Source organism: Pseudomicrostroma glucosiphilum, assembly GCF_003144135.1.
Source record: "Pseudomicrostroma glucosiphilum strain MCA 4718 unplaced genomic scaffold BCV69scaffold_1, whole genome shotgun sequence".
In the NCBI taxonomy this organism is placed as follows: Eukaryota; Fungi; Basidiomycota; class Exobasidiomycetes; order Microstromatales; family Microstromataceae; genus Microstroma; species Microstroma glucosiphilum.
In genome coordinates, this window is record NW_020289913.1 from 1,613,133 (window position 1) to 1,639,994 (window position 26,862).

General features: G+C 56.0%; 10 protein-coding genes across 10 annotated transcripts; 7 read left to right on the top strand and 3 right to left on the bottom strand.

Moving 5' to 3' along the window:
* Window positions 1-1,487: 1,487 nt before the first annotated feature.
* BCV69DRAFT_309962 (hypothetical protein) lies at window positions 1,488-2,787 on the top strand. Its single transcript, XM_025494755.1, has 2 exons — window positions 1,488-2,066; window positions 2,149-2,787. The coding sequence occupies exons 1-2, from the start codon at window positions 1,807-1,809 to the stop codon at window positions 2,612-2,614; spliced, it is 726 nt and encodes a 241-aa protein (XP_025351275.1). The 5' UTR covers window positions 1,488-1,806; the 3' UTR covers window positions 2,615-2,787.
* Window positions 2,788-3,049: 262 nt separating this feature from the next.
* BCV69DRAFT_244539 (ClpP/crotonase) lies at window positions 3,050-4,340 on the top strand (the record flags this gene model as incomplete). Its single annotated transcript, XM_025490115.1, has 2 exons — window positions 3,050-3,679; window positions 3,798-4,340. 2 exons carry the CDS (start codon window positions 3,050-3,052, stop codon window positions 4,338-4,340), a joined length of 1,173 nt encoding a protein of 390 aa, XP_025351276.1.
* Window positions 4,341-4,576: 236 nt separating this feature from the next.
* BCV69DRAFT_296416 (hypothetical protein) lies at window positions 4,577-6,649 on the top strand (the record flags this gene model as incomplete). The annotated part of the gene is made up of 2 exons (XM_025494006.1): window positions 4,577-5,328; window positions 5,422-6,649. 2 exons carry the CDS (start codon window positions 4,577-4,579, stop codon window positions 6,647-6,649), a joined length of 1,980 nt encoding a protein of 659 aa, XP_025351277.1.
* A 93-nt stretch (window positions 6,650-6,742) lies between these two features.
* Window positions 6,743-7,279, bottom strand: BCV69DRAFT_296417 (hypothetical protein; the record flags this gene model as incomplete). The annotated part of the gene is made up of 1 exon (XM_025494007.1): window positions 6,743-7,279. One exon carries the CDS (start codon window positions 7,277-7,279, stop codon window positions 6,743-6,745), a length of 537 nt encoding a protein of 178 aa, XP_025351278.1.
* Window positions 7,280-8,308: 1,029 nt separating this feature from the next.
* Window positions 8,309-9,668, top strand: BCV69DRAFT_280022 (hypothetical protein). Its single transcript, XM_025491456.1, has 4 exons — window positions 8,309-8,367; window positions 8,450-8,903; window positions 8,974-9,448; window positions 9,537-9,668. Exons 2-3 carry the CDS (start codon window positions 8,635-8,637, stop codon window positions 9,284-9,286), a joined length of 582 nt encoding a protein of 193 aa, XP_025351279.1. The 5' UTR covers window positions 8,309-8,367; window positions 8,450-8,634; the 3' UTR covers window positions 9,287-9,448; window positions 9,537-9,668.
* A 343-nt stretch (window positions 9,669-10,011) lies between these two features.
* Window positions 10,012-11,111, top strand: BCV69DRAFT_20469 (hypothetical protein). Its single transcript, XM_025489711.1, has one exon. The coding sequence runs from the start codon at window positions 10,162-10,164 to the stop codon at window positions 10,759-10,761; it is 600 nt and encodes a 199-aa protein (XP_025351280.1). The 5' UTR covers window positions 10,012-10,161; the 3' UTR covers window positions 10,762-11,111.
* A 170-nt stretch (window positions 11,112-11,281) lies between these two features.
* Window positions 11,282-12,602, top strand: BCV69DRAFT_20764 (hypothetical protein). The gene is made up of 3 exons (XM_025489728.1): window positions 11,282-11,690; window positions 11,768-12,218; window positions 12,298-12,602. The coding sequence occupies exons 1-3, from the start codon at window positions 11,588-11,590 to the stop codon at window positions 12,497-12,499; spliced, it is 756 nt and encodes a 251-aa protein (XP_025351281.1). The 5' UTR covers window positions 11,282-11,587; the 3' UTR covers window positions 12,500-12,602.
* A 2,243-nt stretch (window positions 12,603-14,845) lies between these two features.
* Window positions 14,846-17,162, bottom strand: BCV69DRAFT_296420 (hypothetical protein; the record flags this gene model as incomplete). The annotated part of the gene is made up of 4 exons (XM_025494008.1): window positions 14,846-15,535; window positions 15,621-16,134; window positions 16,217-16,994; window positions 17,069-17,162. 4 exons carry the CDS (start codon window positions 17,160-17,162, stop codon window positions 14,846-14,848), a joined length of 2,076 nt encoding a protein of 691 aa, XP_025351282.1.
* Window positions 17,163-17,408: 246 nt separating this feature from the next.
* Window positions 17,409-20,956, top strand: BCV69DRAFT_255038 (hypothetical protein). The gene is made up of 2 exons (XM_025490572.1): window positions 17,409-18,681; window positions 18,746-20,956. Exons 1-2 carry the CDS (start codon window positions 17,833-17,835, stop codon window positions 20,864-20,866), a joined length of 2,970 nt encoding a protein of 989 aa, XP_025351283.1. The 5' UTR covers window positions 17,409-17,832; the 3' UTR covers window positions 20,867-20,956.
* Window positions 20,957-21,147: 191 nt separating this feature from the next.
* On the bottom strand, window positions 21,148-26,759 carry BCV69DRAFT_309970 (hypothetical protein; the record flags this gene model as incomplete). Its single annotated transcript, XM_025494756.1, has 4 exons — window positions 26,461-26,759; window positions 25,800-26,383; window positions 21,451-25,721; window positions 21,148-21,376 (listed from the first exon to the last, which is right to left on the bottom strand). Exons 1-4 carry the CDS (start codon window positions 26,648-26,650, stop codon window positions 21,148-21,150), a joined length of 5,274 nt encoding a protein of 1,757 aa, XP_025351284.1. The 5' UTR covers window positions 26,651-26,759.
* Between the last annotated feature and the right edge of the window lie 103 nt (window positions 26,760-26,862).

Consider the following 26,862-nt stretch of genomic DNA (forward strand, 5'->3'; position numbering starts at 1 on the left):
AGTGGCACCACCACCACCCGTGGCACACCACTACTACCTCGAGTAAGTGGCTCCCTACTACCACCTCGACCAAGAAGGAGCACCACCACCACCACTGGCACACCACCACCTCTTCGTCGACGAAGGACAAGTGGGGCAAGCCCCCTGGTCCTCCCCCCACTGGCAAGCCTATTGGCAAGCCTCCTGGTCCTCCCCCTCCCGGCAAGCCCCCTGGCCCTCCCCCCCCTGGCAGCCCCCCTCCGCAACTCTAAGCTTGACTAAGCTTGCACTCCCTGCGAGGAGATGAATCAGTCGTCGGCTGTCATCACCCTGGGAACACATGCGACAGGTTCAAGGTCACATCCATCTAGAGCCGTGCTTACAGGACATGGTGCCTTCTGCAGTTGTGGCGTCTACCAGGTTGAACAATTCCTGCCGGCCTCCAAATCCGCACACGTTGGAGCGCATTTCATAGTTCTTCCTCACTGTCCAAGAACAATACAAATCTCTCCTGCTCTTTCCCCACCCACTTTCTTTCAATCTTTACCTTCCAAACTTTCTTTTGTCTTCTAACCCACCGTTACTTTACTCGAAGCTGTAGTCACCCAGGCTCGCTTGCATTGAATTCGATATTAAATTTGAAGCCCAACGAATGTCTGCCTGCTTGTGTGCGATGCCTGATCGATAACTTGATTCTACCGTCAATTCGGAAGTGATGAAGCGGAACTATGTTCCCCTCCTCGTGCATAAGCTAAGATGAGTCAATGTGCGGATTCTGTAGCTAGACCTGAGAAGCTTCTTCGATTGGATCCTGACCTATCCCGTAGCAGACGACATTCTCGTGACCAGAAGCAGTGCGGAGCCCACGAATAGAAATTGACGAGCTCAGTACTGAAAGAGTGGACCGTCGTCGACTGATCACTCATGCGACGTGAGCGCGCACCTGTGCTGCGCTAATTTTCCTTGTGCCGTTCACGTTGCGTGGGTCGGGAAAAGGGTAGCAGCACTATACCACTCTCCTACGATCGATCTCACCGTGAGCTTTCATCCTTGGCAGTCCATCAATTCCCCGTAGGGCGAATATCCAATCGGTCTTGCCGATCTCTTGGGCCTGCCGAGGAGCCGGCGTGAGAAGAACACACTTGACATGCTATTTAACCTGCATCTCCCGGATGGACAAGTCACCGACAGGACCTCAATCTCTTGGCAAAGGGCTCGGCATGGCACTGTCAGTCAGCGGCGCAGGGTGATCCCTCACCTATCGTATCTGGCAGTCTGCTGGTGCAGTGCTTATTTCTCCTAGTGGCCGCTGCGAAGCAAAATGGTGGTGAGAGAATGCGGAAGGGGGGAGCGTCGTCGGCATGGACAGATGCGCGCGGGCAAGGCTCTGCGCTCGTGCCGGGCGTGAGGCACCACTCATTAGGACTCCGCCGTCTCGCCAGGGCCAAGGTGCTGCAGATACGGGGTGGGCATGTTGGTAGATACTCCACCGACACAGCACAGAGGCTTACCAGGCAACACTCCCTTGGGTCCTTTGTCCCCTTGGCGTACCATGAGAGTCGCCGAAGCTTGCTCATTCAGTCTCAGCACTCAGCATTCCTCATTGGGCACGTCACTTCGATGGCCGGGACAGACGGAGTAAAAGCGGTATATAGTAAAGGCCCCGATCCTCCTTGCCAATTCACGTCCGCCTTACCTCCCAACACCATAACATTCGTTTGCGCCAACCTCCGTACCTATTCTCTGCCGCTCCCGACCTGAAAGGTTTGACATCTTTCACGCCGTCTCCGATACACGCTTTCTCTTTCTTTACCAATCTCGTTCATTATGGTCCAGGTGACCTTTGCCGCCCTTTCCCTTGCCCTCTTGGCCGCCGTCTCATCGGTCCAGGCCCATCCTTACCTGACTGAGCGATCGGATGTTACCGACTGCGTCACTGCAATCACTGGTACTTTTGGATTTGGTAGTATCAGCTCTCAGGGCGTGGCCAGGGTGGCCAGGTCGAATGCCGCCCTGAGCTCCGCCAGGACACAGACATCGGCCGTTACAAATACCTTGGCTCGATACGTCGTGACGTTGGACGACACGTGAGTACATGGGATGCTCTTGAGTGCCACTGACTTGAACGTTACTGACGATCCTGATCTCGTCCCCTTTGGTCTCGTGCAGTGGCGCCGAAGTTGCGGCTTCGAGCTTCGAGTGGGCAAACTGCACAGCCGCTCTCAAGGATGCTGGATGGTCACTCGAGTTGCCCAGCAACTACAAGACCATCTTCGGCTCATCGACTGGCAAGACTTTTGAGTACGGTTGGGGAATCGTCAGGCCAGAGGGTGCCAGCACCTACTGTCTCTCGCTTCAGTCTGCTCCTACCTCCTCCTCCTTCACCAACCAGCGTCTCCTGAGCGTACCCTGCGCCAGCACCACTCATGCGACCAGGATCTTCTTTGCAGCTAGGGAGGTCAACAGCGACACCGCTACCACCTTCATGACGCCTGTACCCCTCCTCAAGAGTGGTACCACCGTGTCTGGTAGCGCCGTTGTAGGGACCGACTCGTTCGGAACGATCCGCGTCAGTTCTGCTGCCGTCACATCGCCCAGGTATCTGACCCTGACTCCCGAAGACGACGGCTGCTGAGGGTGGGCAACATCCCCCGACCGTACATAGACTGGAAGGATGGGTTTGAGGATGGGTTAGCACCCTTGGAGGCCGTCGGAAGGAGAAGGATGAATGATGTCCACCCCATTTGTACAAATCTCTGTCTGTTTGCTTGCCTTGTCCCCTGATGCCCTGCTGCTCTTGTCTGTCCCTCCTTTACGGAGTAGCAATTGCCATGCCATGCCAACCTTCTCCCCTTTTCTGTCTGACACTGTTGCAGCCTCGCGTCTCCGGCCCGGCGCGTTTTCAGATTTGGACCGGTTGTGCGGGACAAGCGAGATGCGCTTCCCCACACCAAGTCCCTACCGTACCGGACTGTCCTCCTCCCACTATTTATTCTCGTCAGCAAGTCACCACCTCACTGTACCACTCGGCAGCGCAGCAATGGTAGAATTCAATGCCTCCGACTATCCAATGGGGTTCAAGTCCAGGGTGGAGGGCGAGAAAGCAGGCGAGGTGCTCGTGGAACTATCTCTCGCCGGCGCGAGCCCCACCAGCGGCACACCTACAGGTTCCTCGACCTCCTCGGGCTCACAGCCAGCCGCTTCGTCTCCATACCCAACTCCTCCCTCACCGGCCTCTTCTTCTGGCTCTGCCTCGAGCAAGGGCAAGGAGCAGAGCGAGGCCGCGCCCATCTTCATCCTCACGCTCCTCTCGCGCCAGACGCCTGACAACCGGCTCACCCCTCAGCTGCTCACGGCAACTCTCGCAGCACTGGAGCACCTGAGCGATCTCTGGGAGTCCTCACTGCTGCCCGCCCAGCCATCGCCTCCCGCAGCACCCATTGGAGCGGCCCTGGTGATTACGGGCACCACCTCGGGCGCCACCAGCAAGTTCTTCTCCAATGGACTGGACTTCGAGAGCGCAATTACCACCATGGGCTTCTTCGACCTCTACCTCTTCCCCGTCTACGAGAAGCTCATGACATTCCCTATACCTGTGGTAGCCAGCATTGGAGGCCACTGTTTCGCGGCGGGGTGGGGTCTGATGGCTGCTTGTGACTATGCTGTCATGGGTGGGAAGGGTTTCATGTCTATGAACGAGGTGAGTGACCAAGAGCGGTGTATCGATGACTTTTCTGGATATATAGAAGGCACGCCAAAGGGCAGAGAAGAGCTGAAACTTCTTCCTACTACGCACTTCCTCGCCACCCTCGGTACAGATCGACTTTGGCGCTCAGATCCCTCCGGGACTCTTCGCTCCCCTCTCCAAGCGTATCGCCCCTTCACCCTCTCTGCGCAACCGCGTCGTCCTGCAAGGCGAGCGATTTCCAGGCGCCGAGGCGCTCAAGTGTGGGTTCATCGACGAGCACCTGCCCCAAGCTGGGCCGAAGGAGGTGCTGGATCGGGCTGTTGAGCTGGGTAGAAAGTGGGCCAGCAAGAGTGGAAGGGGAGTCTGGGGAGAGAATAAGGTGAGTGATAGCGTAGCGCTGAGCAACGATGGATCGGTGGCGCTGGAGCCGAGGCTGACCACTCAAGTCTTGGTCCCATTGCTGCTCGTAGCGCATCATGTACACCGCCCAGCTCGAGGTACTACGCACAAAGTACGAAGTTACACTCAGCAAGCTCTGAGCCGGGACTATAGTGGGGACTCACGCAGTCGTGCCCTAGCTTGTCGATGCAACCTGTCGCTTCCACAGTGCTCAATTCTCTTCTCTGTATACCTGATGCCATATCTGACTTTATCCGTGCCCGAACGACGTTAAGCATGCTCCCCTCATCACCAACGCTCCTCCACATCCGCAATCTCCAATCGCGCCCTTTCCGCTCGCCCGTTCATCCATATCCTACCATTCCCTGTGCATACACACTAATGAAGGCTCACCGTTGTCTGTCATGCACTCAACTTAGGTCCACATAGCATCCACCGAGCCGCAACCCACATCACCACCTCGCACGTGCCTAGGGATTGGCCTTGCAGGTTCGTGTGGGTGGTACAACCATGTCCCGCCCCGGCGCTCCTGGCTCTAAAGACCCAGGTACGTCCGATGTCCCTTCCTCTGCCTCTATACCCCCAACATGGGAAGCTCTGCAGGCCAGTAGGCCCGTGAAGATGCGCTTCCGGCTTCTGCCGTCGGTACACACTCTGCCGCCAGCTGCTGCTGCTGCTGCGTTGCGGAGGAGGAGACGCGAAGGAACTGGGCCTGTGGGGACTGAAGGTGTTGATGCAAGGATCGAGCTAACGGCTGCTTTCGAGCTACAGCTGCCTGGCTCTGGCCAAGTCGACGAGGACAATGCCTCGTCTGTCCTCTCTTCCTCCTCCTCTCCGCTGACAATCTCCTCGTCTAGCACTCTGCGGATCCTCCGCCTACTCTCCCCGACTCTCACACGAGACGTCCTCTCCTCCTCAACGGGCTCGCAGCCTCTGATCAATCTCGATGCCCTCCTCCTTGCTCTCGGCATCTCTCCACTGCACGGCCTACTTCGCCTGAGGCTCAGTCGATTCAAAGGAGACTTTGAGCTCGACCTGCCTCGCTCTGGCGCTGCGAGTGGTGCTGGGGAGGAGTGGAAGCGGGGGATTTGGGTCTCGCTTCGCACTGCGAGGAGGGCGGTGAAGGAGCTGTCCGGTGCGGGGAACGCAGGCGATAGACTAGGGGAGGAAGGCCTGCGCTTCTTCGGAGCCTTCCTGGCGTGGGGCAGCAGAGAGGCTTGGAGTCTAGACGAAGGAGAGGAGGAGGGGAGAATGTCTCATAAGTAAGCCTTCTTGCTGAGAGCTCCTCATAAAAACACTCGGGATAAGCACTGATACCGCTAGAACATCGTACGTACCCCTCTGCTACTCTTCAGCTGGATCCCTTCTCCCACCCCGCTGCAGCCCTCCTCGAGCCTATCCACCTCCTCTCTCCTCAGAGCTAGCATCTCCTCCCTCACGCTTCTCCCTCGCTCTAATCCCACCGTGGCGACCTTTTTGTCGCAGTCCCAGCGCCAAGAGCTGCTGCAAGAGCACGATGAGCGTGATAGGTCCAGAGAAGGGCACGTGGAAAGAGCGCGGACTCGGTTAAGGCGTTGGACGGTAGACCTGCTCGAAGCCATCGAGGTGTGGAGGGAGGACTGGCCTGAAGAGGACCGAGAAGAGTCTTCGAGAAATGAGCAAAAGCAGACGACTGCAATTGCGAAGACGGACACCTCGCGACGACTGCTTGGCGCTGTGCCTGCGGAGGCGAAGGACTGGCGAGAGGCTTCGCTTTCGCAATTGCTGCCGATCCTCTCCAGCCTCGAAGAGGAAGTCGGGGGAAGCTACAGCGGCGGCAGTGCATCGTCCGCTGCCGTTCCTCAGGCCTCGGCGGAGCCCTCGTATCTACAGCCATACCTGCCCAGCAACCTTCCAGAAGAGCTCAAGGTGCAGCTCCAACTAGTCGAGCATCTCTGGACCGTCTCTGAACGACTGCACAGCTACTCTGCAAGCCATCCGGACCATACTCCGCCCACCCAGCTCAATCAGTCCGTTTCCTCAGAGGTGGAGGCGAAACATGTCTCAACTACCTCCGCAGGGCTCCGTCCTGCTTCACCTACATCGTCCTCCACGGCAGTCAGTCCTGCTTTCGATCAATCGCCTGCATCTGCTGACAAAACGCAGCTTCAGACCCGGCCTAGAACCTCGCTAAGCTTGGATGGAGATCACTCGGTCGTGACAGGTGGGCCTGTGACCCGCCCTACCGACCATCAAGTCGTCTCTTCTGGCGTACCCCAAGCTATGCGCGACGGGTCCCTGATGGCAGTCAAGATCGGCCTGCTGGGCAACTGGATCAGGTTCACGTTTACTATTGGTCCGGATCCCGAAAAGCGTGACAAGGATAGCAGCGTAAAAGCAGGAGGGACGGCAGGAGCGCAAGGGAGGAAAAGGGAGACTACGAAGAGGACGCCGGGGTATAATGGTCGAGGGGCTGAATGGAGCTCAAATAGTGCACTGAGCTGGGCACTGGGCGCTTGTCTTGTTGCGGTCATTGCCGTGGTGGTGGGATTGATCACACCGGCTATGGGCTCGTCTGCGAAGTCACGGCCTATTGTAGCATAAGACGAAATTCTCTTTCCCTTGGTCTTTCTAGACTCGTAGCTGTAGCCACAGTGATGGCATTGCGTTCTCCGTGACCGACGCCCGCTGACTCACCTACATACGCCCAGCCCCTCCCTCGCCCGTCGCACGTCCCTCCTCCCCAGCACCACTAGCAGCAGTAGCAGCTACCTGCTTCGCCTCTGCTTCGAATCGCTGCGCTAGTACATTAGCCCTCTCAGCATGAGCCTGCATCAACTTGCTATGTGTCTCCATCTCCTTTGCATGCACTTCGGCCTGTTTAGCATGGACTTCTGCTTGCTTGCTGTGAACCTCCATCTCCTTTGCGTGGTACTCCATGCGTCGAGCGTGAGCCTCCGACTCGCGGGCATGGTGCTGTAGCTGTTGAAAGTCTGCTGCCAGTCCGCTTTCACTGGAGTCGAGACTGATTGAGGAAGAAGGAGCGGAGGGAGGAGGTAACGAGGTGGTACCTTGGCTCGATGCGGAGCTGGTAGGAGCGGTGACCAAGCCGTGTATGTTCGAGAGGAGATCCTGGCTGGATCCCGTCTGTGACGAGCTTGAACCATCGGCCGCAGTAATCGCTGGTACCGAGGCAGTACTGCTCTGCTCGCCTCCGTGCAGGACGTTGTTCATGATGGTGTTCTGGTGAATGGCTGAAGGGTAGGACTGGCAAAGTGGAGTAGAGGTAGCCTAGATGCCCCGCCTGCGAAAGCTAAATGAGCGTGTCGGAAACGCGGGCGCGCCACGTGAGGCTCAGAGGCTGCAGTCCTCCACCTCGAGTCTAGGGCTGAAACTGTGCAGCTGTGCATACATACCATTGGAAGCTAGCACGAGCGCCTTTTCCCGATCTTACTTCGGGCTTGGACTTCTGAGATCAGAACATCTCTGTACGTACAGAACAGCGTCCTTCATGGTTCGTCAAAAGAGCCTTCACGTCACGTAGCGATCGCAGTGTTCGTAGCGCAGCCGGATCCCCGCATCAGCTTTCCGCCCTCTGAGCTCTTCCGAGACCATTCTCCTACCTTTGCATACCTCCCGACAGTTTAGGAAAGTCGCGGAGATCGAGGTAGTCAATGATTGCCGCGAAGAGCTGAGGAGGCAGGCCCAGACTGAGCATCCTGCCTGGGTCTAGGTGTGGATACATTGATAAAGACGGGTAGACAAGGGCAGATAGCGCACCATGGCTGTCAGGGGAGGAAGGAAGCATTGCTCCGACGCGCCGCGCCTTCCGTGCCGGTGCGACTGTCGTTCGCGGAGGGCAGGCACTCCGGCGACTTTGCTTCCGCTGCATCTTTGTACTCAGCCAAGTCGTCCTGAGCCGGTACTTGTATGAGGAAGAGCATGGCAACAAGCTGGTGCCTCGCTCCATGGACTCGGTATCGGTAGCGATCGAGGGAAGACGCTGCCCGTCGGTGACTGTGAGATGTCACTCTTATATTGACTGGTCGCAGGATCATTGGCAGTACCCCAGGTAGCGCTCGCAAGCTTGATCTTACGCCGAGCATGTGAGCGGGCTTGCGTGAGAGCAAAGGGCGCTGCGCGCTTCTGCACTCCATTCAATTTCACCTTCGATGTCCCTGCATGCTGCTTTCCCTGCTTCTCCACTTCCCACTCCTTATTGAAGACCATGTCCATACAGAATCTCCCCTTCGAGCTGCTGGTGGCCATATTCCTGAACCTGGATCCCTTCTCCGCTGTCAGATGTCGAGCAGTCTGCAGAGGTAAGTGATGTCATACTGTCGGAGGCTTTGCTCCATTCGAAGCACCGTTGGCTGAGAGGAGTGCTGTCTTCCCTTGATTCAGACTGGAAATATCTGAGCAAGTCGAGGAGGTTTATCAAGACATTTTGCCACAGACTTGGCTTCCTCAAGGCGGGGCAGACCCTGACCGAACTTCGCAATCCCAGGGGTCAGCTACGCAGCTCATATCTCACCTGGTCGCACACCTATGGTGAAGGTCAGCTGAAAGGGCTTCGAAGCGAAGATCTCATGACGTACGAATCCTTCCTTAGGACCAGCGTACAGCTGGGAAACGCCTGGCCTACTCAGAGATTCCCTGCGCCTGTGCCTGCTACGACATCTTCACCAACAGGCGCCGAAAATGAGGACCTTCGCGAGATCGGTGTATCACCACTGTCCGGCGTCGCCAGCAACGCTAGGCACTTGCCATCGGCAGTGATCGCCAGACCATCCCTGCTGAAGATGTACAGTACCAATCTACGTCGCTACACACTCTGGCCTGGACAGGCGCTGTATGAGTAAGTCTGGAGGCAATGCATAAGTGCGCTTGCTCGGCTTCGTCTTTGGGCTTACTTTGCCTCTCGACAGTCGCGCGGACGACTGCCTCGTTGTTTCTCTGTCTGACGAGTGGGGCGTAGCCGTCATTGATGCTATCACAGGTAGACTGCTGTCACTGAAACGACTTCGTGCAGCACAAGGGAGTGCCGGTAATCAGCTCCGCATGAGCGAGGGGTGGATCATGGATGCCAGTGGAGATAGGGAGATCTGCGTGAGTCAGACCTTCTCTGCTTATCGTGCCATGACTCACTCGAGATACTTCCGTCCAACATCAGATCTGGCGCTTCGAGCGTCTAGTTCAAGGGGTATCAGCACCGCGGCGAGGAATCCTGCGCAAATTTGACTTCCTGCAGATACCACACAAGATCTGCGTCTTTCGCTGGCGTTTCCCTACTCTGGTCATTGCGACCGAGGGCTACCACTGCCTCGTGTATGATGTCCCCGGAAAGCGCCTCACGCAGGATATCTCCCTGAAAGACTTGCCTATCTACAAATGGTCAAGCTTGTAAGTTTCGTAGGAGAGCGGTGATGATAAAGCATGACGTGTTACAAAGTTCTGCTGACGGGCACACGATCTACATCCATACTTGAAGTACATCTGTTGAATTCGATCAGACTTACATCTACATCGCGTACAACTACTCTGGTCCGAGAGAGAGCGGTGGATACGAAAAGTCTGCTTTCCTTCAGGTCTACAAGCGGGAGGATGGCAGGTGCCTCTGGACATGCTCTGCCGCTGATCTCTCTGCTATCAGCACTGCCTACATCCCCAAAGCACCTGACAGGAGCAACTCTCGGCAAGACGACCAGAGCGTCCGTTCGCCTGTCTTGTCTCTTCCGGACCAGCCTGTGCGAGGAGAGACCACGGCCATATTTGACATGTGCCACGACGATCGCACTGGCTCGCTGCTTGTGCTAGAGGCACAGAAGCTTTTTGTCATACGTGGTTTCCAGACGAGGGGTAGAGCAGCAATGGCGTCGGGAGATCAAGCCACTTTCGAACTGGCCGCAGGTCTGACGGTCATGTGCGTAGATCTGGGTCAACAGCTTCACGGAGGTCTGGGTCAACAGCTTTACGACGGTCCCCTAGCAGTGTCTGATGGTCGAGCAGCCTTCGTGGTAAGAGTGAGTGGAGCAAGAGCTATCCAGCAGCATTATCCGAAGAGGTACTGAGTCATTCAGCCTCGCCAATTCTGCTCACAGGGAGCTCTGTTCATCATGGACATTGACGCAGCAATCAAGTCGGCTCATGATGGAGCAAGTCAGCGCGGCGCCTATGCCATCTACGTCCTGAGAATGCCGCACTTGGACTTCGAGCTGACCTGGAGCGTTCACTTAGATTCCACTTCCTTGACGGCGGTGGTAGATTCCGATGGATTCCTCCATCGGGTACGTCCTGGCACGCGAAGGCAAAGAGATGGAACTGTGGAAGAGAGCACCAACGAACGTGTCGTCACCTCGTGGTGGGAGCGGGAGCTGGCACACGACTACGACGAGGAAATGCATCCAAGCCAGAAGATCTTAGTATTTGACTTTGGTCAGCTCGCAAGAGAGACGCACGCGGCAGGCGCACAGACTCCTGACAATCAACGAGGCAAATCCAAGACCTTGTGTTACCCTAGTGGCCTAACACTAGCCGCTTTGCAAAGATCAGGACACATGTTGATGAGGCCATTCCGGGAGAAGGGTTGCTTCGATGAAGGGTCCACTCCCGACAGCGAAGACGCCATGAGGAATTGGGAAGGTATCGACGATGACGTGTGGGTGCCAAGAAGCGTCGCATGCCAGTGTGTTCCCGTCTGGCGACCGGCCGGGTGAGCGTTCAGAAGCAAATGCGGCAGCAGACCTGTCTCTGCGAGCTCGAGAGAATCAGAGGACAGTTGTACAGCGGAACTCTATCAGACCGGATGACACCAAAGATGACAAGACAAGGGCAGCACGTCGTGGCCCTAAACAGAGAGGCGCAATCCGTAGCAGTCTCGACGACCATACGGTAGAGACTGACACTGGCGATGCGACCGAGCCGCAAACAAGCGAGTCTCTATACCCACGACTTTCCCTACCCACTCTTTTGCGCCAATCCCCATCCACACCTGTCCCCTCTGTCACCCGTGTAACCGAGATCGAGCTCCTCACTTTTCAATAGACATCCAACTCGTCTAATGTCGAATCTGACTACCTGTACGAGGCACCATGGCAAAGGCGGGTCACGATGAACTAGATGCAAGGTGCGGCACCTTTGAACGACGCGCCGGCGCTTCCTTGCCGCCCTTTCCGTGCCGCTGCACCTTCAAGGCAAAGACGTCGGCTGGGCGGATCTGTCTTCGTTGCTCTTACGCGGACAGGCGGGTCGGTCGTCCATGGTATCCAATTGCTACGTCGTTCCGATGCTTCAGCCTCAGGAGCTCTCGGTTTGACTGGACTAGGTAGCCTGGCGGGATGTACTGTGAGACCACGGTTCTCGTATCGACTGGTCTCGGACTCTTCTTGTGCTAGCTACGGTAGCATAGAATGGTCATACAGCCCGCGCCGGTCTGTGAGCCAATGTATGCGGAGTTTGGGGGTGGGAGCAAAGTGTCTCCTGCGTCTCTTACACTCATAGCATTCACGCTTGCGATCCCACTTCTCCATCCCTCGTTCCTACATGGCTACCATGTCCATACAGGAGCTGCCCTCGGAGCTGCTCGTCTTCATATTCCTGAACTTAGACCCTCTCTCCGCCATCAAATGCCGGGCAGTATGCAAAGGTACGTCGGAGAAGATTTGATGTCAATCAAAATAGATGGGCTGAGCGCGTACATACGACCTGACCCGACTTGACCAGACTGGGAGGCCCTGGGCAAATCAAACTTGTTCATGAGGGCCCTCTGCCAGCACGAACGCTTTCTTGCCCCAGGACAGACCTTATCCAGCCTCCGCAAACCGAAGCGTCGCCCGCGCGGTTCATACCTCAGTTGGTCCCACACTCATTCTCAAGGGCAGCTCAAGGGCTTAAGACTAAAGGATATGGCATCGTACGACGTCTTTTTCAAGAACAAGTGGCAGATACAGAATGCCTGGCCTCCTTCAAGAGTGCCTGCGGAGTTGTCTCCTTCCATCTCTGCGCCGGGTAGTACCGAGGTCGAGGCCACTCTCGATGCAGCAGTCAAGGACCCCAAACTCGAAACATCAACATCGTCGTTGCCATCGAAGACTACCGATAGGCCATCGCTTCTGAAGATGTACAGTACGAGCCTTCGTCCCGGCACATTTTTTCCGGGCACGGCCTGCTTCGAGTGAGCAGCTGAGTGAAGTAGATCAGACAGACCTACAGACATTACTTGATTTGGCTCCCCTTTCCTTATTGTGCGGCAGTCGAGCAGAAGAATGCCTCGTCACTTCAATAAAGAACGAGTCTGGGCTGGCTGTCATCGATGCTCTCACGGGCAGCGTGCTTTCGTTCTATCGTCGTTCGGCAGCAGGTCGACCGGCAGGGGCTCAGCTATGGCTCAGCGAAGGCTGGATAGTGTATGCTACAGGACACAAAGAGCTCCTCGTGAGTTCCACTCTGTACTAACAGTTACCCAAAACTTAACCCAAGTCACACGCATTCCGCGATAGGTCTGCCGCTTCGAGCGTCTCATCAAACCCATACAAGAGCCACGACGAGGGTTTCTACACAAATTTAGTACAATCCAAAGCCCGGACGATGCCAATTTTAGGGCCTGCCGCTTCCACTTTCCGACTCTAGTGGCTACGACCGACGACTATCACTGTTTGGTTTACGACGTTCCCAAAAAGGTCTTGGCGCAAGACATTGTTCTGAAGGGTTTGCCTCTCTCTCTCCTTCCAGAGGTGAGCTTGTGAGTAGTCCTTTGTAAGATGGGAAGGATCAGTAGAGATCTGCAATTCAATAGCAGCGTGACTGAGTTCTGTACAAGCTTTCTCCATACTGCATCAGTCCCAGTGTGGATTTCGACGAAGAGTACATCTTCGTTCTCTTCAATTGCCATGCAAAATCTGACAAGGGCGAAGTGAGCGTGACTGGGTTCCTTCAAATCTACTCTCGCAACAACGGCAACTGTCTCTGGACATGCCCGGCATTTACACTTGTGTCTATCAGCTCCACATTGTATCTTGAGTCGCCCCACAGAGTCAGCCCTTGGGGAAATTGCGATGGCTCCCATTGGTGCCTCTTGCCAACTAGAGATGCTCCCCCTGCCCACCAGCAGAACGCGACGAAGTCCAGCGGCCTGTATGCTGTACGTCATGACAAGCACACCGCTTCGCTTCTGTTGCGCGGAGGACGAGGCCTGTTCATCATTCACTACAAGCCGAAATGTAGAGCAGCACTTGCATCTGGTCCATCAGATCGTCCCGATACGGATATCAGCACAACAGCGGTGTACATCCAAGTGGGTCCTCGCCGTGACTTCGCCGATCGCCTCGCAGCCTATGATGGCAGAGTCGCCTTCGTGGTAGGGGTGAGTGGGACGAGGACTGCTCAGCAGTGTCAGAAGAACCTCTCTGACCGCTGTTCTCCGTTGGACCTTTGGTCCAGACCGCACTGGTGATTGTTGAAATCGACGTAGCAGTCACGATAGCGCAGACCGGGGCCGGATTGCATGGTCGTTGTGCTGCCTATGTCCACCGGCTCTCAGATTTACGATTTGGCGAACTCTCATCGCTGCAAATGGACGCCACTTCTTTGACAGCAGTGGGGAGCTTCAACGGCATATTGATCCCGAATGGCATACGTCGCCCTTCGCATCCGCCTGCTGGCCAGCCCAGCGAAGGGACTGAGGCACCAGTTGGCGTCGAACAAACCGACAACGCTTCATGGGAGCAAGAACTTGAAGACGACGATGAGGTACTACAGCCGCTCGACAAGGTTCTAGTCTTTGACTTTGGTCAGCTCGCTAGAAAGCTGCGATCCGTGAGTGCTCGAGCTCTCACTGACGAAAGAGCGAAGAAAACAGTCTTGTGCTATCCTAGTGGTCAGACTCTATCCCGTCTTCAACGCTCTGGGCATATGGTGATGGACCCCTATGGAATGTTCGAAGAATACGAGGAGCCCTCGACAGACGAAGACGAACTTTTTGCCATCATGGACGAAAATTTGTGGAGGGTTTGGGGAGCACATGAGCCAGGATGTACGTGCGGCAGCTAAAAGATTCTGTCACGCCACTTTGGCCAGCAGATGGTCTTGGGATCGCAGCGGATGAGCAACGAAGAAAAGGCAAATGAGGAATGTGCAGCAAGAAGCAAGAAGACCTCCTATGATACCAGAGACACATGATTTCAGAGACGACACAAGACCTGCTCTGCAAGCAGACGCCCACCACGAGCTGCATGCTCCTCCACTGTACTGAAGACAAAGGATTTTGACCCTGCCGCTGAGCCAGGAGCGAAGAAGCGGCTTCTTACCCCCCGTACCTGTACATCCAATCCTTGGCGCTACCCCGATCCTCTTCTTCCTGTCACCATGTACCTCCGACTCACCCTGTCAGTCGTGTAGCCAGAAGCGAGCCACGCAAATGTAATAGACATCCAGAGCCTCATTTGGGACTTACCTTGACTCCAGTGCAGTAGGAGAGCATGGCAAGAAATTGGTCAGAAGCCTCTTGAGCCTGCTGTACTGGCAGCTTTCCAGCCACGCGAGCACACAAAGAAGCAGACTGCCCCGGCCTGCTGTACAATGTCGCGAGCAGTAAAAAGCATGATTGAAAGACAGAGGGATACAGCATGATGTTTTGATTTAGAGGGGTCCTGGGCGATGCAAGAGTCTCTCTTCCTTGAGCCGGGGCTGACGCCATTTTCTTACTGGTCAGCCCGCCTGACTCCATACGATGCAGCGAAGAGGAGAGGAAAGGCTTCCGCCTCCTACCCTCGCCCTCACGTCAGCTGCGCAGCGTTGTGATCTTCACAATTCGCCGCCCTGCGTTGCACTAGTGGGGTTCTCTTCTGGAGAGCCTGCCTCGGGAAGATCGGTTCGCCGCGAGACACCCTCGTTGCTCTCTTGTGGAGCCTGCACGTTCTCCCTTGTCGCCTCGGCCTCTTCCTGGTGTCCTACCGATACGTGCTCCTCTTCCTCGTAATCTTCCGATTCGTACTCCTCTTGATCGTACACTTCCCGTTTTTCAGGTATTTGCACCTCACCCGATTTCAGCAGTTCGGTCAAAGGCCTTGCGCCCGGGTAGCAAATGATCGTGCCCAAGGTCTGCGGCGGCGGCCTGCGCCGTTTCACGGGCACTCTGCGCATTCCAGTCCTCGAGAGGTGGCCAAAGTCGAATCTGACAAATCTTTGCGAGGGTTCGTCTTCGTCGTCTGTGAAGTCATCCTCGTGTCGCACCCATCCGGGGTCATTTTCAGCTTCCCTTGCTTGATTCGCCTCGACTTCTCGAGTGGATGCAATGGTAGGTTCGTACGAGAGAAGGTAGTCATTGAATACGCCCACTGCCGTGAGAGAGGTCGAGTCCATGTGCAGACTGGGGCACATTTCAAAGTCGAGGGAAAAGTCGACGTACTGCCAAAGTGTCTGGTCAAGTAGACTCGATGCTTTTGTCTCAATAGCCCAAAGCAGCGAGCGGATGTCGCCGAGCATGAGTCCGGACTGCTCAGGGATAATGCAGATGCTGGAAGGCGTTAGTACAGAAAAGTGCTCAGGAGAACAGAAATCACCTCTCTCCGATGCTCACTTCGTAAGTAAACGCAAGTCTTCCTTCAGCAACTGCCAAGGTGCTCTGATGGGACCAGCGACGTTGCGAGACTATGCGCATGGCTTTCAGATTCGACACTTGACCATCTTGCTCAGACGCCTGCTTGCATAGGGCCTGGTAGTCCTGTATGATGAAGAGGACCTGACTTCCCAATATGATCAGCGCTCCAGTACTTTCATCGTGGTGAACAGCGCTCAGCCCATTGCTCCACTGGGGACCGCCGTCATCATCTCTGGCTGTTGCCAAGCGGTCTATCTCCTCAGCGTACGCTTGCCTCCACTCAGCACCGCCTTCGAGAGAAGAAAATTCGTGATCAGAATCCAAACGTCGACGTAGGTAACAAGGCGCCTTGGATTCGAGCTGCTCTCTGCTGAGACGGCAGACGCGAGAACCACTGCTTCGAGAGTAGATGAATAGGGAGGCGAGCCAATCTGGAGTCGTGTTGACTTCGCTGAGTACGAATATGTACTCTCGATCAAATTCAATGTAAGCGCTGGGGTAAAGTAGACGGCGAAGACTGCATTCAATACATTGAGCTTTAGCAAACCGTTCTTGCGTGCCGCACGGGGACTTACGTTGTAGACGAGGCGGCCAGGGTAGCCTCCTCGGCAGGATACATAGGTAGGTCTTGAACGATCCTCTTCTCCGGGACGTTGTACACTACGATGCGGCTGTTCTGCGTCGCCACAGCAAGGTGTGGAAAATGCATCCTATAGGCTCTCACACCGTAAGGACATCGGAGAGAGCCGTACTTGCGCAAGATCCCTCGACGCGGCTGCTGCACGTCCTCAACGATTCTTTCGAAGCGCCAGATTTGAAAATGATCTCTCCCGCGGGTATCATGAACTACCCAGCCCTGGTCGTACTCAAGGTGAGCGCGCTGCCTGACTCCGCGATAGAAGAAGAGCAGTTCTCCGGTACTGGCATCGGTCACACCAATGCCAGGTCCGTTGCCGCGGGTGTGGATGAAACAGTCTTCCGCAGCATCGTACTTGACTCTCCACATGCCATAGCGTCTCATGGGCCGGAAATTATCGTCGTAGGTCCTCACGATGGCAGGTACAGCCCAGTCTTTCATGCCGTCATTGGACGAGCCGCTTGAACCATAGTGGTGAGGCCACGCGTCGCGCAACAGGCAGCTTGTCCTCAAGAAAGTCTCATAAGACTCAAGATCGGACTCAGGACGGCCGTACAGCTTGCCTCTGCTATGAAGGTGACCTAAGGTGAGCGGAGAGCCGAGAAGGCGAGGCTGAGGGCTACGCAGCTCCTCGAGACTTTGCCCGGACTTGAGGTAGCCCATGTTCTGGCAAATGCTGCGCAGTACAGCATCTGAGCGGGCGACGTGATTCCATGCTACGAAGGAAAAATGAGCGAGTCTAGATGTTAGCAGCGCATACATAGTCCTCTCTGACCCTTCGCAGTCTCACCTTTTGAGACTCGTCGGCAGGTCAGGGCCGTGCTATCATCGAGGTTGCCCAGGATTGCTGCCAAGAGCTCAAAGGGGAGAGCGTCAATGAGCATCGTCTGAAGAGAGCGAGGGTCCGCAGCAGCTCTACAGGCACTGCGCGAAGGATCGAAGCAGAGATGTCAGCAGTGGCAGAGGAAGAAGAGGAACTTGTAGAGGCAGAAGCGGCGCAAGCATGATTATTGATAGACTTGAGCATGGGCCACCTGCATTCGCACGTCGCGCCCTTCCGTTCCGGGATCTGCATGGGGCCGAGCGTCCTGTTGCATCGTTGCTGGACCCCCCCCTTCCTTCCCTTGATACCCAAACGCGACGGCAGCGTCCATCGCATCCTACTACGTCGTCCGCAGATCATCGTAGCCTACCCGCACCCCACCTCAGAACACTCGCGTTACAGCCCACGTCTGCCATCCTTCGGCAGATCAAGGCTTGCGGACGCTCTGCTTGCTCAGACATACAAGGGCAATAGCAAACCCATCACGCTTCCTCCCTTGGTCCCCTCTGCCCCACTTTTGGAGGCAAAAGCGCACGACCTTCACCAACTCTTGCCTCTAACAGCACAAGACACTTTCGTCAAGAGCCGTCACGCTTGTCTCCACGTCTTCCCTACAGATCATCCAGCCTCTCAAAACGCTTACTTAGCCCAGGGGCGTCAAATCTAGACCTTCAGCTGGCCATCATCATCCTCGCACCGCAACCTGGTCTTGTCCGGCTCAGCTTCCCATCATGAAGTCCCAAGTATCCTATACAGCTCTCTGTGTAGTGCTGATCTTGGCCGGCTTGACATTACCAGCATCGCAGCAATTGAGCGGCCTAGTGCGGGCAGCAGAGATCGCCCCCAGGGTGATAGACCCCGAGACGGTGGTACTGCCAGCAAAGAGGACATATGATACCCATCACTACTACGCCATAGAGACTCGTGCTGGGGTAGACGTGGATCCTCGCGACGTCGCTGAGCTATTAGGCGCCGAGTTCGTAGAAAGGGTAGGAGAGCTGCAAGACCACTGGCTCCTTAGGTCAGAGAAGTCCTTGACAGCTCGGCAGGGTCAATCGTCCGGCAATGAGAAGAGATCAGCTCTTGCGACCCGCAATGATGCCTCAGTCGTGGACGATGATCCGGTACTCCGCCGATGGACCTCCTTGTCTCGTTCACGCCATTCTCGGACTCATGGACTGAGTAAGCGCGATCATTCCCTAGCCATGTCCATCAAGGACGTAGAGCGTCAAGTGCTACGAAAGAGACATAAGCGTAACGTCATCTATTCGCCATGGGACACTCCTCATCTCGATCTTCAACATCGCGCCCCTATCCCCGGACCTGAACCCCATCCGTACCCGGAACCACTGCCTCGACCACCTGTCATTCCGACAGCCAAGCACGTAGTGATGGCCTTGGATCACAAGATTAGCGATCCCATCTTTCCTGAGCAATGGCATCTCGCCAATGATAGAAGACCCGAGAATGACCTCAATGTTTCTGGCGTGTGGGCGCAGAACATTACTGGCACTGGCGTCAGGGTAGCCCTGATTGATGATGGGCTGGACATGCACAGTCCCGATTTGAAGGACAACTTCGTGAGTGGACCCTTGCTGTGAGCTCAAGAGAATCAAGACTGACGCTAATGACTTCTTCTCACAGTTCGCTGCCGGTTCGTATGACTTCAATTCGCATGTAGCCCTACCGGAACCGCGCGAGGCAGACGACCAACACGGCACTCGCTGCGCTGGCGAAATCGCTGCAATCAAGAACGACGTATGCGGTGTGGGAGTCGCCTATACTTCTCAAGTGGCTGGTCTACGTATCCTGTCTGGCCCCATCTCGGACGTCGACGAGGCAGCCGCTCTCAATTACGCTTATCACGAGAACCACATCTACAGTTGCTCTTGGGGACCTCCCGATGATGGACGCAGCATGGACGCTCCCAAAGGGCTCATTGCAAAGGCCATTCTGAACGGCATTCAGAATGGACGTAACGGTAAAGGAAGCATCTACGTCTTCGCCGGAGGAAACGGAGGAGCGTTTGACGACCAGTGCAACTTTGATGGCTACACCAACAGTATCTACACGATGACCATCTCTGCTGCTGACAGGGAGAACCTTCATCCTTACTACTCGGAGATGTGCGCTTCCAACATCGCTACCGGGTGGAGCTCGGGCAGCAATGACCATATCCACACCACTGACGTAGCCTGGAACGGCATCAATCGCTGCACCGCTCACCACGGAGGTACCAGTGCTGCCGCGCCTCTCGTCGCTGGTGTTGTAGCTCTCGGGCTTCAGGTCAGACCAGACTTGACATGGCGAGACATCCAGCACATCACTGTCCACAGCGCTCAGATGATCAACCCTGACGATCCTGACTGGCAAAAGACGCAGGCCGGGCGACACTACAATCACAAATTTGGCTACGGTGTCATCGATGCATATCAATTTGTCGAGGAGGCCAAGAGGCACAAGCTAGTCAAGCCGCAAGCATGGCTCACCAGTGAGAACCAGACTGTCCCAGCCGACGAGACATTTATCGGGGACGGGGGAGTGAAGCGTACCTTCACCGTCACCGAGAAGATGCTCAAGGACGCTAATGTCGAGAGTCTCGAGCACGTCACTGTCCGAGTCTGGATCCACCATGAACGCCGAGGCGATGTCAATGTGGAGCTCACATCTCCCCACGGCACAAAGTCTGTCCTCGCCCGGCCTCGTCGGCACGACGACGCCACCACTGGCTTCCCAGGCTGGGGCTTCATGTCTCTCAAGCACTGGGACGAGTCTCCCATTGGAGATTGGACCATTGCCGTCTTCGATCGTGCTCACCCGAAGCAGACGGGCAACTTCTACGCCTGGCAGCTGACCCTCTGGGGCCAAGCCATCGATGCTAGCATTGCCAAGCCGTGGAACTTCCCCGAGAACTCCCTCGAGTACCACGAGACGCTCGCTTCTGCTCCCTCTAGCACGCCTGTGCAAGGCGCCCAGGGGGGAGAAGCCGCCAGCTCGGGAACGTACAAGCTGACAAAGCCCACCGACCATCTACCATCGGACCACGGCTCCCAGGCTGGCGAGTCGCACCAGGACTTTACCAATCCCAGCGGCAAGCCGGAGGGCGACACGGGCTACCTGACCGGTTTGAAGCAGAACTCTACCTGGCTGTTCGTGGCAGTAGGCATCGTCGTCATCTTTGGTGCCTCTGTCGGCGCATTCTTCCTCCTCAGGAGGACACGTCGCGGTAGACGAGGAGGTGAGAATGCTGCCGACTACGAGTTTGTGCCGGAGGACGAAGACGAGATGCAGATGAGTCGTCTGGACGGTGGGCTTGCCGGTGCAAGAGGAGGCGCAGCAAGCGGTGCAGGTCGGCGCACTAGGGAGATCTACGACGCTTTCAGGCCAGGTAGTGATGAAGAGGATGATGGAGACGAGGACGAGGCTTCTCTCCTCAGTAACCGCGCCCAGCCGTCCAGCAGGGGCGGCCGCGGGGGCGGTAGCGCTACTACGGGGCAGTACAGGGACGACCCGGAAGACGACCCAGTGGACCAACGGGGTCGGGCCGTCTTCGACCGTGATGAGGACGAAGACGAGGAAGAGGACGGAAGGTTCACCATCGGCGGTGAAGGCGGTGATACTCCACTACCGTCTGCTTCTGCTCGAGAGGGAGAGCAGGCTGCTCAACAGGGTGACCTTCTTGGGGCGAGCGGGGATGATAAGGATAATAGCAGTGGTGGTAGCTGGCAGGATGCTGCGCTAGATCAGGGCGAGAAGCAGGGCTAGTGGGCTGTGAAAGAGGTGATCGAGGTCGGGCTGTTCGTTACTTGTCCGCCGCATAGAGAGCACTCGCTTGCACTGCGAGCAGAGGGGTACAAGTCAATATTGTCATCACTATGAATCACTATCAACTCTACACGTGCTCCTTCGCCAAGCTCCTCTGGGTGTGATGCGATACTCGTGGTATTGTGAAATAGTATTGTACATGCGCATCCGCGACGATCTCGATCCTCCTCCCTTTTCCCCACCCCCATCCCCCACCCTCCTCCTTCTCTTCCCAGCCCGCCTCAGGCCTTCAACTTCTTGCTCCCGCCCTCTTTGTTCTTTCCCTCTTCATCCTTCCTCTTCTTCTGTCCTCCCACTCCGCCGCTGCCATTGCTACCGTTGGCAGCAGCACTGGAGAGGGAAGCGAGTGTGGATTTCCATTCCTTGTTGAAGAAATGCTCGAAGCTGTCCACGAGGGCGAGGATGGCCTCGTTGGACGCGTTGAACGTCTTGGCGTTGTTGATCATCAGTCTGCATGGAGGGTGGGAGAAGGGAAGCGTCAGTTCGAGCTGTCCTCTGCGCGGACACTTCTTGCAAATACTCACCTAACATCCGCCTCCAGATCCGATGCCCGTCCATAGCCGTCATTCTTGAGCTTATCCCCAATCATTCCCAGATCCCTCGCCTTTTCCTGTGGGATCACATCAAAGTAGTGCGGCAGAGCCTTGACGATCTCCTCTACCGGCTGCGTGAACAGCCCACCCAATTGACTGCTCTTGATCCGGCTGATCATACTCTGCAGCGCTCTTCGATCATTGTACTCCAGCCGACGCACAAGGGCTTTAGGCCACTCCTTCTTGAAGGCGGCGCGCACTGCCTCGGCGTACTGCACAGCTGTGACATCGGCGTAGATGTAGGCATTGTCAAAGATCTGCACCATGTCAGAGGCGAATTGGTCCATTGTGGCATACTGATTGCTGTTCAGCTTCGTCTCCATCGTCTCCAGATCCATGGGGTGATGGACAACAGAGAAGTAGCCAGGTGCATACGCCTCGTCGACCGGATTCAGGAAGAGGACCGCCTCTGGGACTTTCTTGAGGTTCTGCAACAGTATCTTGCACTGCTTAGAGTGGATCGGCTCTCCTTTGCCCATCTTGACGGGATCTTCACCAGGAGCAATAGGCGGCGGAGCAAAGTTGCCGTAGGCAGGCTCGACAGGTGCCACCTCCGGAGCAGGCGGTGCGGGAGACCCGGCAGAGCCAGCACGAGGTGTAGCACTCTTGCTTTTGACCTTAAGCTTTGGGGCAGCGATGCGAGGAGCTTCAGGGGCCGCATTGGTTCGCTGAGGCTCGCTGCCGCCCACAGCTGGTGAACCTGCCGGCGAATTTGCACCGTCGCCGTTCACATCGACAGAAGCTTTCGACTTTAGTTTTAGCTTCAATCCCAGAGGCCGAGCCGGACACGAGGAACTTTGCGGAGAAGCAGTCGCAGGCGAAGCCGGAGCTGGAGCGGGCCTCGTGGGTGCACGTACAGGGAGAGGAGGTGGCGCCATTGGTCCAGAGACGGGTGCAACCGGCACAGCAGGTACAGACTCGATGGGAATGCCAGGCGCAGCATTGTTGATAGATGCAAGAGCGGCCTGTTTAGCCGCGGCCTGCTCGAGAGTCTTGTTTGTCTTGGCCCACAGGGTTTGGAAGGCTTTGCCTAGAGCCTCCGCTTCCTTGTGCACGAATGCCATGGGGTCAGGCGTATACGTCTTAGCGTTGGCGACCAAGAGGTTGAAGTCTTTCTCGAATGCAAATCGATCTGAATATAAGCCTTCCTCGAGCTTATTGCTCATTGTGCTCAAATCCATAGGCTCTTTGATGATTTGGTGGTAGTTCGGAGCGGAATCTCGTACGGGATCAACAGGGTTGATGAAGAGGAAGGAATGCTTGCTGGAATAGAGCTTCTTGAGGGCATTGCGGCATGCTGTGACGTCTGTGGCGGTCATTCCGCCCGTCTGTGCTTGTGGCAAGGGTTTGGCTTTCTTCAGCTTGAGTGTGGGTCGGGTTGAGCTAGCTGCGGGCTCTTGTACATCATCTTGGAATGCTACCCGAGCTGCGGGTTGGGTAACGAGCTGCTCGTCCCCAACCTTGACTTTGGAGCTGGTCGCCGCTTCGAGAGGATCTGCCTCAGGCAACAGCTGCTGACGAGATACAGAGGGCGTTACGGGCACACGGGCGCGCGCCACGACAAGGCGAGCCTCGAGAGGTAGATCGGTCTCTTCTTTCGGCTTGAAGAGAAGTTCTGCCAGTTTGATGAGAGCCCAACGCGCCTCTGAGTCGACGCCTGGTGCCAAGAGAGCTCCCAAAAAGCCTTCTCGGACCGCAGCTGAGCGACCGACCTCTCTTCTCAGTGCACGCAAGGTCAATTCCATCTCCTTGTCCCTCGCCCTGTCCGCGGCCCCGGGGTCTTTGCGATGGCCGCCGCCATCCTCTTCTAGCAGCACCGGGTCTTGACGAGCACCGGGCGCGTCGCCTGTAGCTATCGCAATGGCCAAAGCCTCGCAGATGCCTTTTGCCAAGTCTCTCTTGACCAGACGATTCTCATCACTCCGGAGAACGCTGAAGAGGTAGCGCACGACAATCCTGTGCTTCAGACCGCTGAGCAGAAGCAGATAGTTGAAGGCTGAGGTACGCACTGGTGTGAACGTTCCTTGCTGAGTGTAAGCAAGGAAGAGTCGCAGATCGAGTGGAAGCTGATGAGAAAGAACCATCGCCGCCTGCCAATCAAGGCAAGCTAGTGTGATGACGTTGTGGTACGAGGGCACAAGCTTGTCCAGCTCTTGCAACCGACTGATCTCGCCCAAGGCATGCTGCATAAGGACAACATCGTCTGACGCATCCGGATCTTCGTTGGCCGGAACGTAGCCTCCATATGTGGAGCTGTCGATCGGAACGAATGCTGTGGCTAGAGCGCTCAGAAGAGTTGCTAGGTAGTAGTCGTCAATGTATCGGTTCGTAGAGTTGTCATTGTACCTGATCAGATTGAGCAGGAAGCGCTTGACGTGTGGCAGAGTCCTACCTCGCTCGTTTCTGACTCTACTGATCGCTTGGATGAGAGCTCGTCTGATGAAATAGTCTGCAGGATCGGTGAAGTCGTTGGCCTTTGGGATGCACGACATATCGAGCATATCGCCAGTACGACCTGTAGCTTGATCCTCAGTGTCGAAGCAGTAGCTCGTCTTGAAGAGCATGAGCAGATGGAAAAGGCCGAGATATTCGAGATGAGGGATAGCACAATTGACGAGAGCTTGAGCAGCTTCAGTACGAATGCGAAAGAAGTACTTCGACACCAGAACTGTCCTCGTCAGCATCGAGCTGGACAAGGCATTAGGCAGGTTTGCCAAAGCCTCAACAGCCTGAAGCTGAGCGACAACATCACGATCTCGCTGTAATTGAGAGACCCACATGTAGTCGGGCTGATCGACATGGATGGACGCGATCCACTCGAAGTCAGCGTCCATCCGGATCCACTCATAAGCAGCTTGAGACATGACGTCTTCCTCCTCCTCTGTCCAATCAGCGACTTTCCATCTTACTCGTTGCTCCTCGTCTTCCCACATGGCCAGACTGAAGCCGAGGTCGATCATACCAATAGCCTCGGCAGCGTCTTGGTCACCCTCTGCGGCAGCAGCTGCAGCGGCTTGCCTAGCTTGAAAGCGCTTCGTATTACGACGCACTCTCTTGTACTTTGTATTGAAAGGCACATCGTATCGCTTTTGAAAGGACTTGAGATCGAGAACATGCTCATAGGGGCGACCGTCAGCTTCATGAATACGGATAGTCATTTGGCCTTCGAAGAGCTTGATGGGATTGGAACCGACGGCTTGCTCTGGTCTATACTCGGCGAATTGAGCGGCCGGCGACTCTTGTCTGACGTGGATCTCAATCGTGAGCTTCTTCCGATTGAAATTTGAGCTCACGAAGAAGCGCGGACAGCCACTGCCATAGATCCACTGCTCAGTGAACTTGCGGAGATCGACACCGCTGACCTTTCTGCAGGTTCGCAAGAAGCTGGACGTGCTGAGAGTATTGTTCGGTAGCTCACCGGTGATAGCCTGCAAGAGCACCCGTGGGATGACACGTCCTAGACCTAGAGAGGCTCCCGCTTTGCAGAGCCTTCGATCGAGGATGTGGAGTACGAGAGGAGCCTTGAGGTTGATAAAGGGTAGTGTGGCAGCGTCTGGCGGCTCTTGCGAGCCCAGTTGGCCGATCGGAGGCATACCTATATCCCAAGCGCAGACTCTGTCACAGTCTTTCCTGAGTCGAAAGCGGTACTCATTGTTTCCCATCAAGCGTCGCCAGAAGAGTCCCGAGACGTACAGACTGAGTCCGTTGATGAGCCAGGTGTCGGACCAGGTCTTTTGGATGATGTTGATCCCCACCCATTGTACAGCCAGCGAATGGGCAATGATTTGCCTCGTCTCTAGCGCCTGATCGATGACCGAAGGAGGGTGGAGCAAATCGGCCGAGAAGATTGACAAGGTCGAAGTGTTGTGCACGTCGACTACTGCATCTTCAATGAAGACCAACTTGAAGCTGGCGAAAGGGAAGGAACCAAAATCTCGACTGAAGTAGGTCATGGCTTGTTTTGCTACTGCTGTCGAATTGCGAAGCTCCTCCTCACGGCCAGGCAAGCAGAAAGCGACCATTTGCAGCTCGCTCGAATCTTCTGTGTCCCCAGCAGCGTCCGCGGGTCGATCAGTCGAAGCCTTTTCGGCTAGATCAAGAGCTTTGAAGCAGCCTGCCGCAAATCCGACATGCTGGGCTGAGGTCGGTGCAGCCTGAATAAAACTGTAGATCACTTTGCGCGAATTGTGAGGATGGATGGTCTGAGCGCAAGGGGAGAGAATGAGCTTTTGTGAGTCGGCTCCGTCTCAAGTTCTCGTCTATATCGTGGTCCAACTCACCTGCTCAACAAGATCGCCTGTGGAAATGACGACGCAGTCATGGCTTTCTTCGGCATGGCTATCCTCATCCACCGGACTTTCTGCTAGCCTCCTTGGTACCACGTACTGAAATTCCCACGTGTTCCTCTCCCACAAGCTATCTACGCATGGGACCCAGCATCGCGCGTAGTCTGAGCAGGTGGGGCTGGTGTACATATGGAGCTGCCGCCATGGAGCCTCAGCAGTCGGCCGGATCAGCTGAATGGCATCGGCCGGATTCGAGAGGCTGTAATTGATGCGTATTGTGATGGCATTGGCTTCTCCGGAGGCCGTCGCTGCTGCTGACGGTCCGCCAGGCGTAGGAGCGTCGTTGTCCGGGCCAGGCGTAGCGGGTACAGACGTCGATTGCGACGTCTCCACACGGACTGACGCTGGGATAGTGATAGCTAGCTCGCCTCCCTGGCCATCACTAGCGGCAGCATAAAGCTTCCGTTTCAGCTCGGGAAAGAGGTGGACATCCCTTTGATCAGATATGGTCACTGCTGTCAGAGAGTCCAAGACGGTGAAGTCGGCAGATTGACCAGCGCATGTCACCGAGTGGATTGCTGAGAGATCGAGAGGGTACAAGCGGGTGAGCGAGTAGGTCGTCTGATTCGTCCTACAGCCTTTGGGCGACACTCACCACACTGCCTGCTGTTCAGAAATACAGTCTTCAGGTGACGATCGGTAGGTATGATCGTCAACTCAGTGTATCCTGCCAATACCGCCGACGAAGATGAGGCGAAGCCAAGCTCGAGTGCGACCTTCTGATGGCTGACCGTAAATCCTCTCTCGGCGCTGCTGCCGGCGGAGGCCCCAGCGGTGCGAGACATCGTCAAGACGTGAGCCACCCGGCAGGCTACACGACGAGATGGTGTGAGGCGAGCAGCAGCTTGTGGGCGGCGGCAGAGCGGACAGGCGGAAGTGAGGTGGGAGTGGTAGGTCAGACTGGTACGCGGCGGCGGAAGGAAGTAGCCACGCCTTGGCCATGGCCGACTGTCGCTCCGACCCGCGCGGCTCCGACGGAGAGATTTAGAGCGTAGAC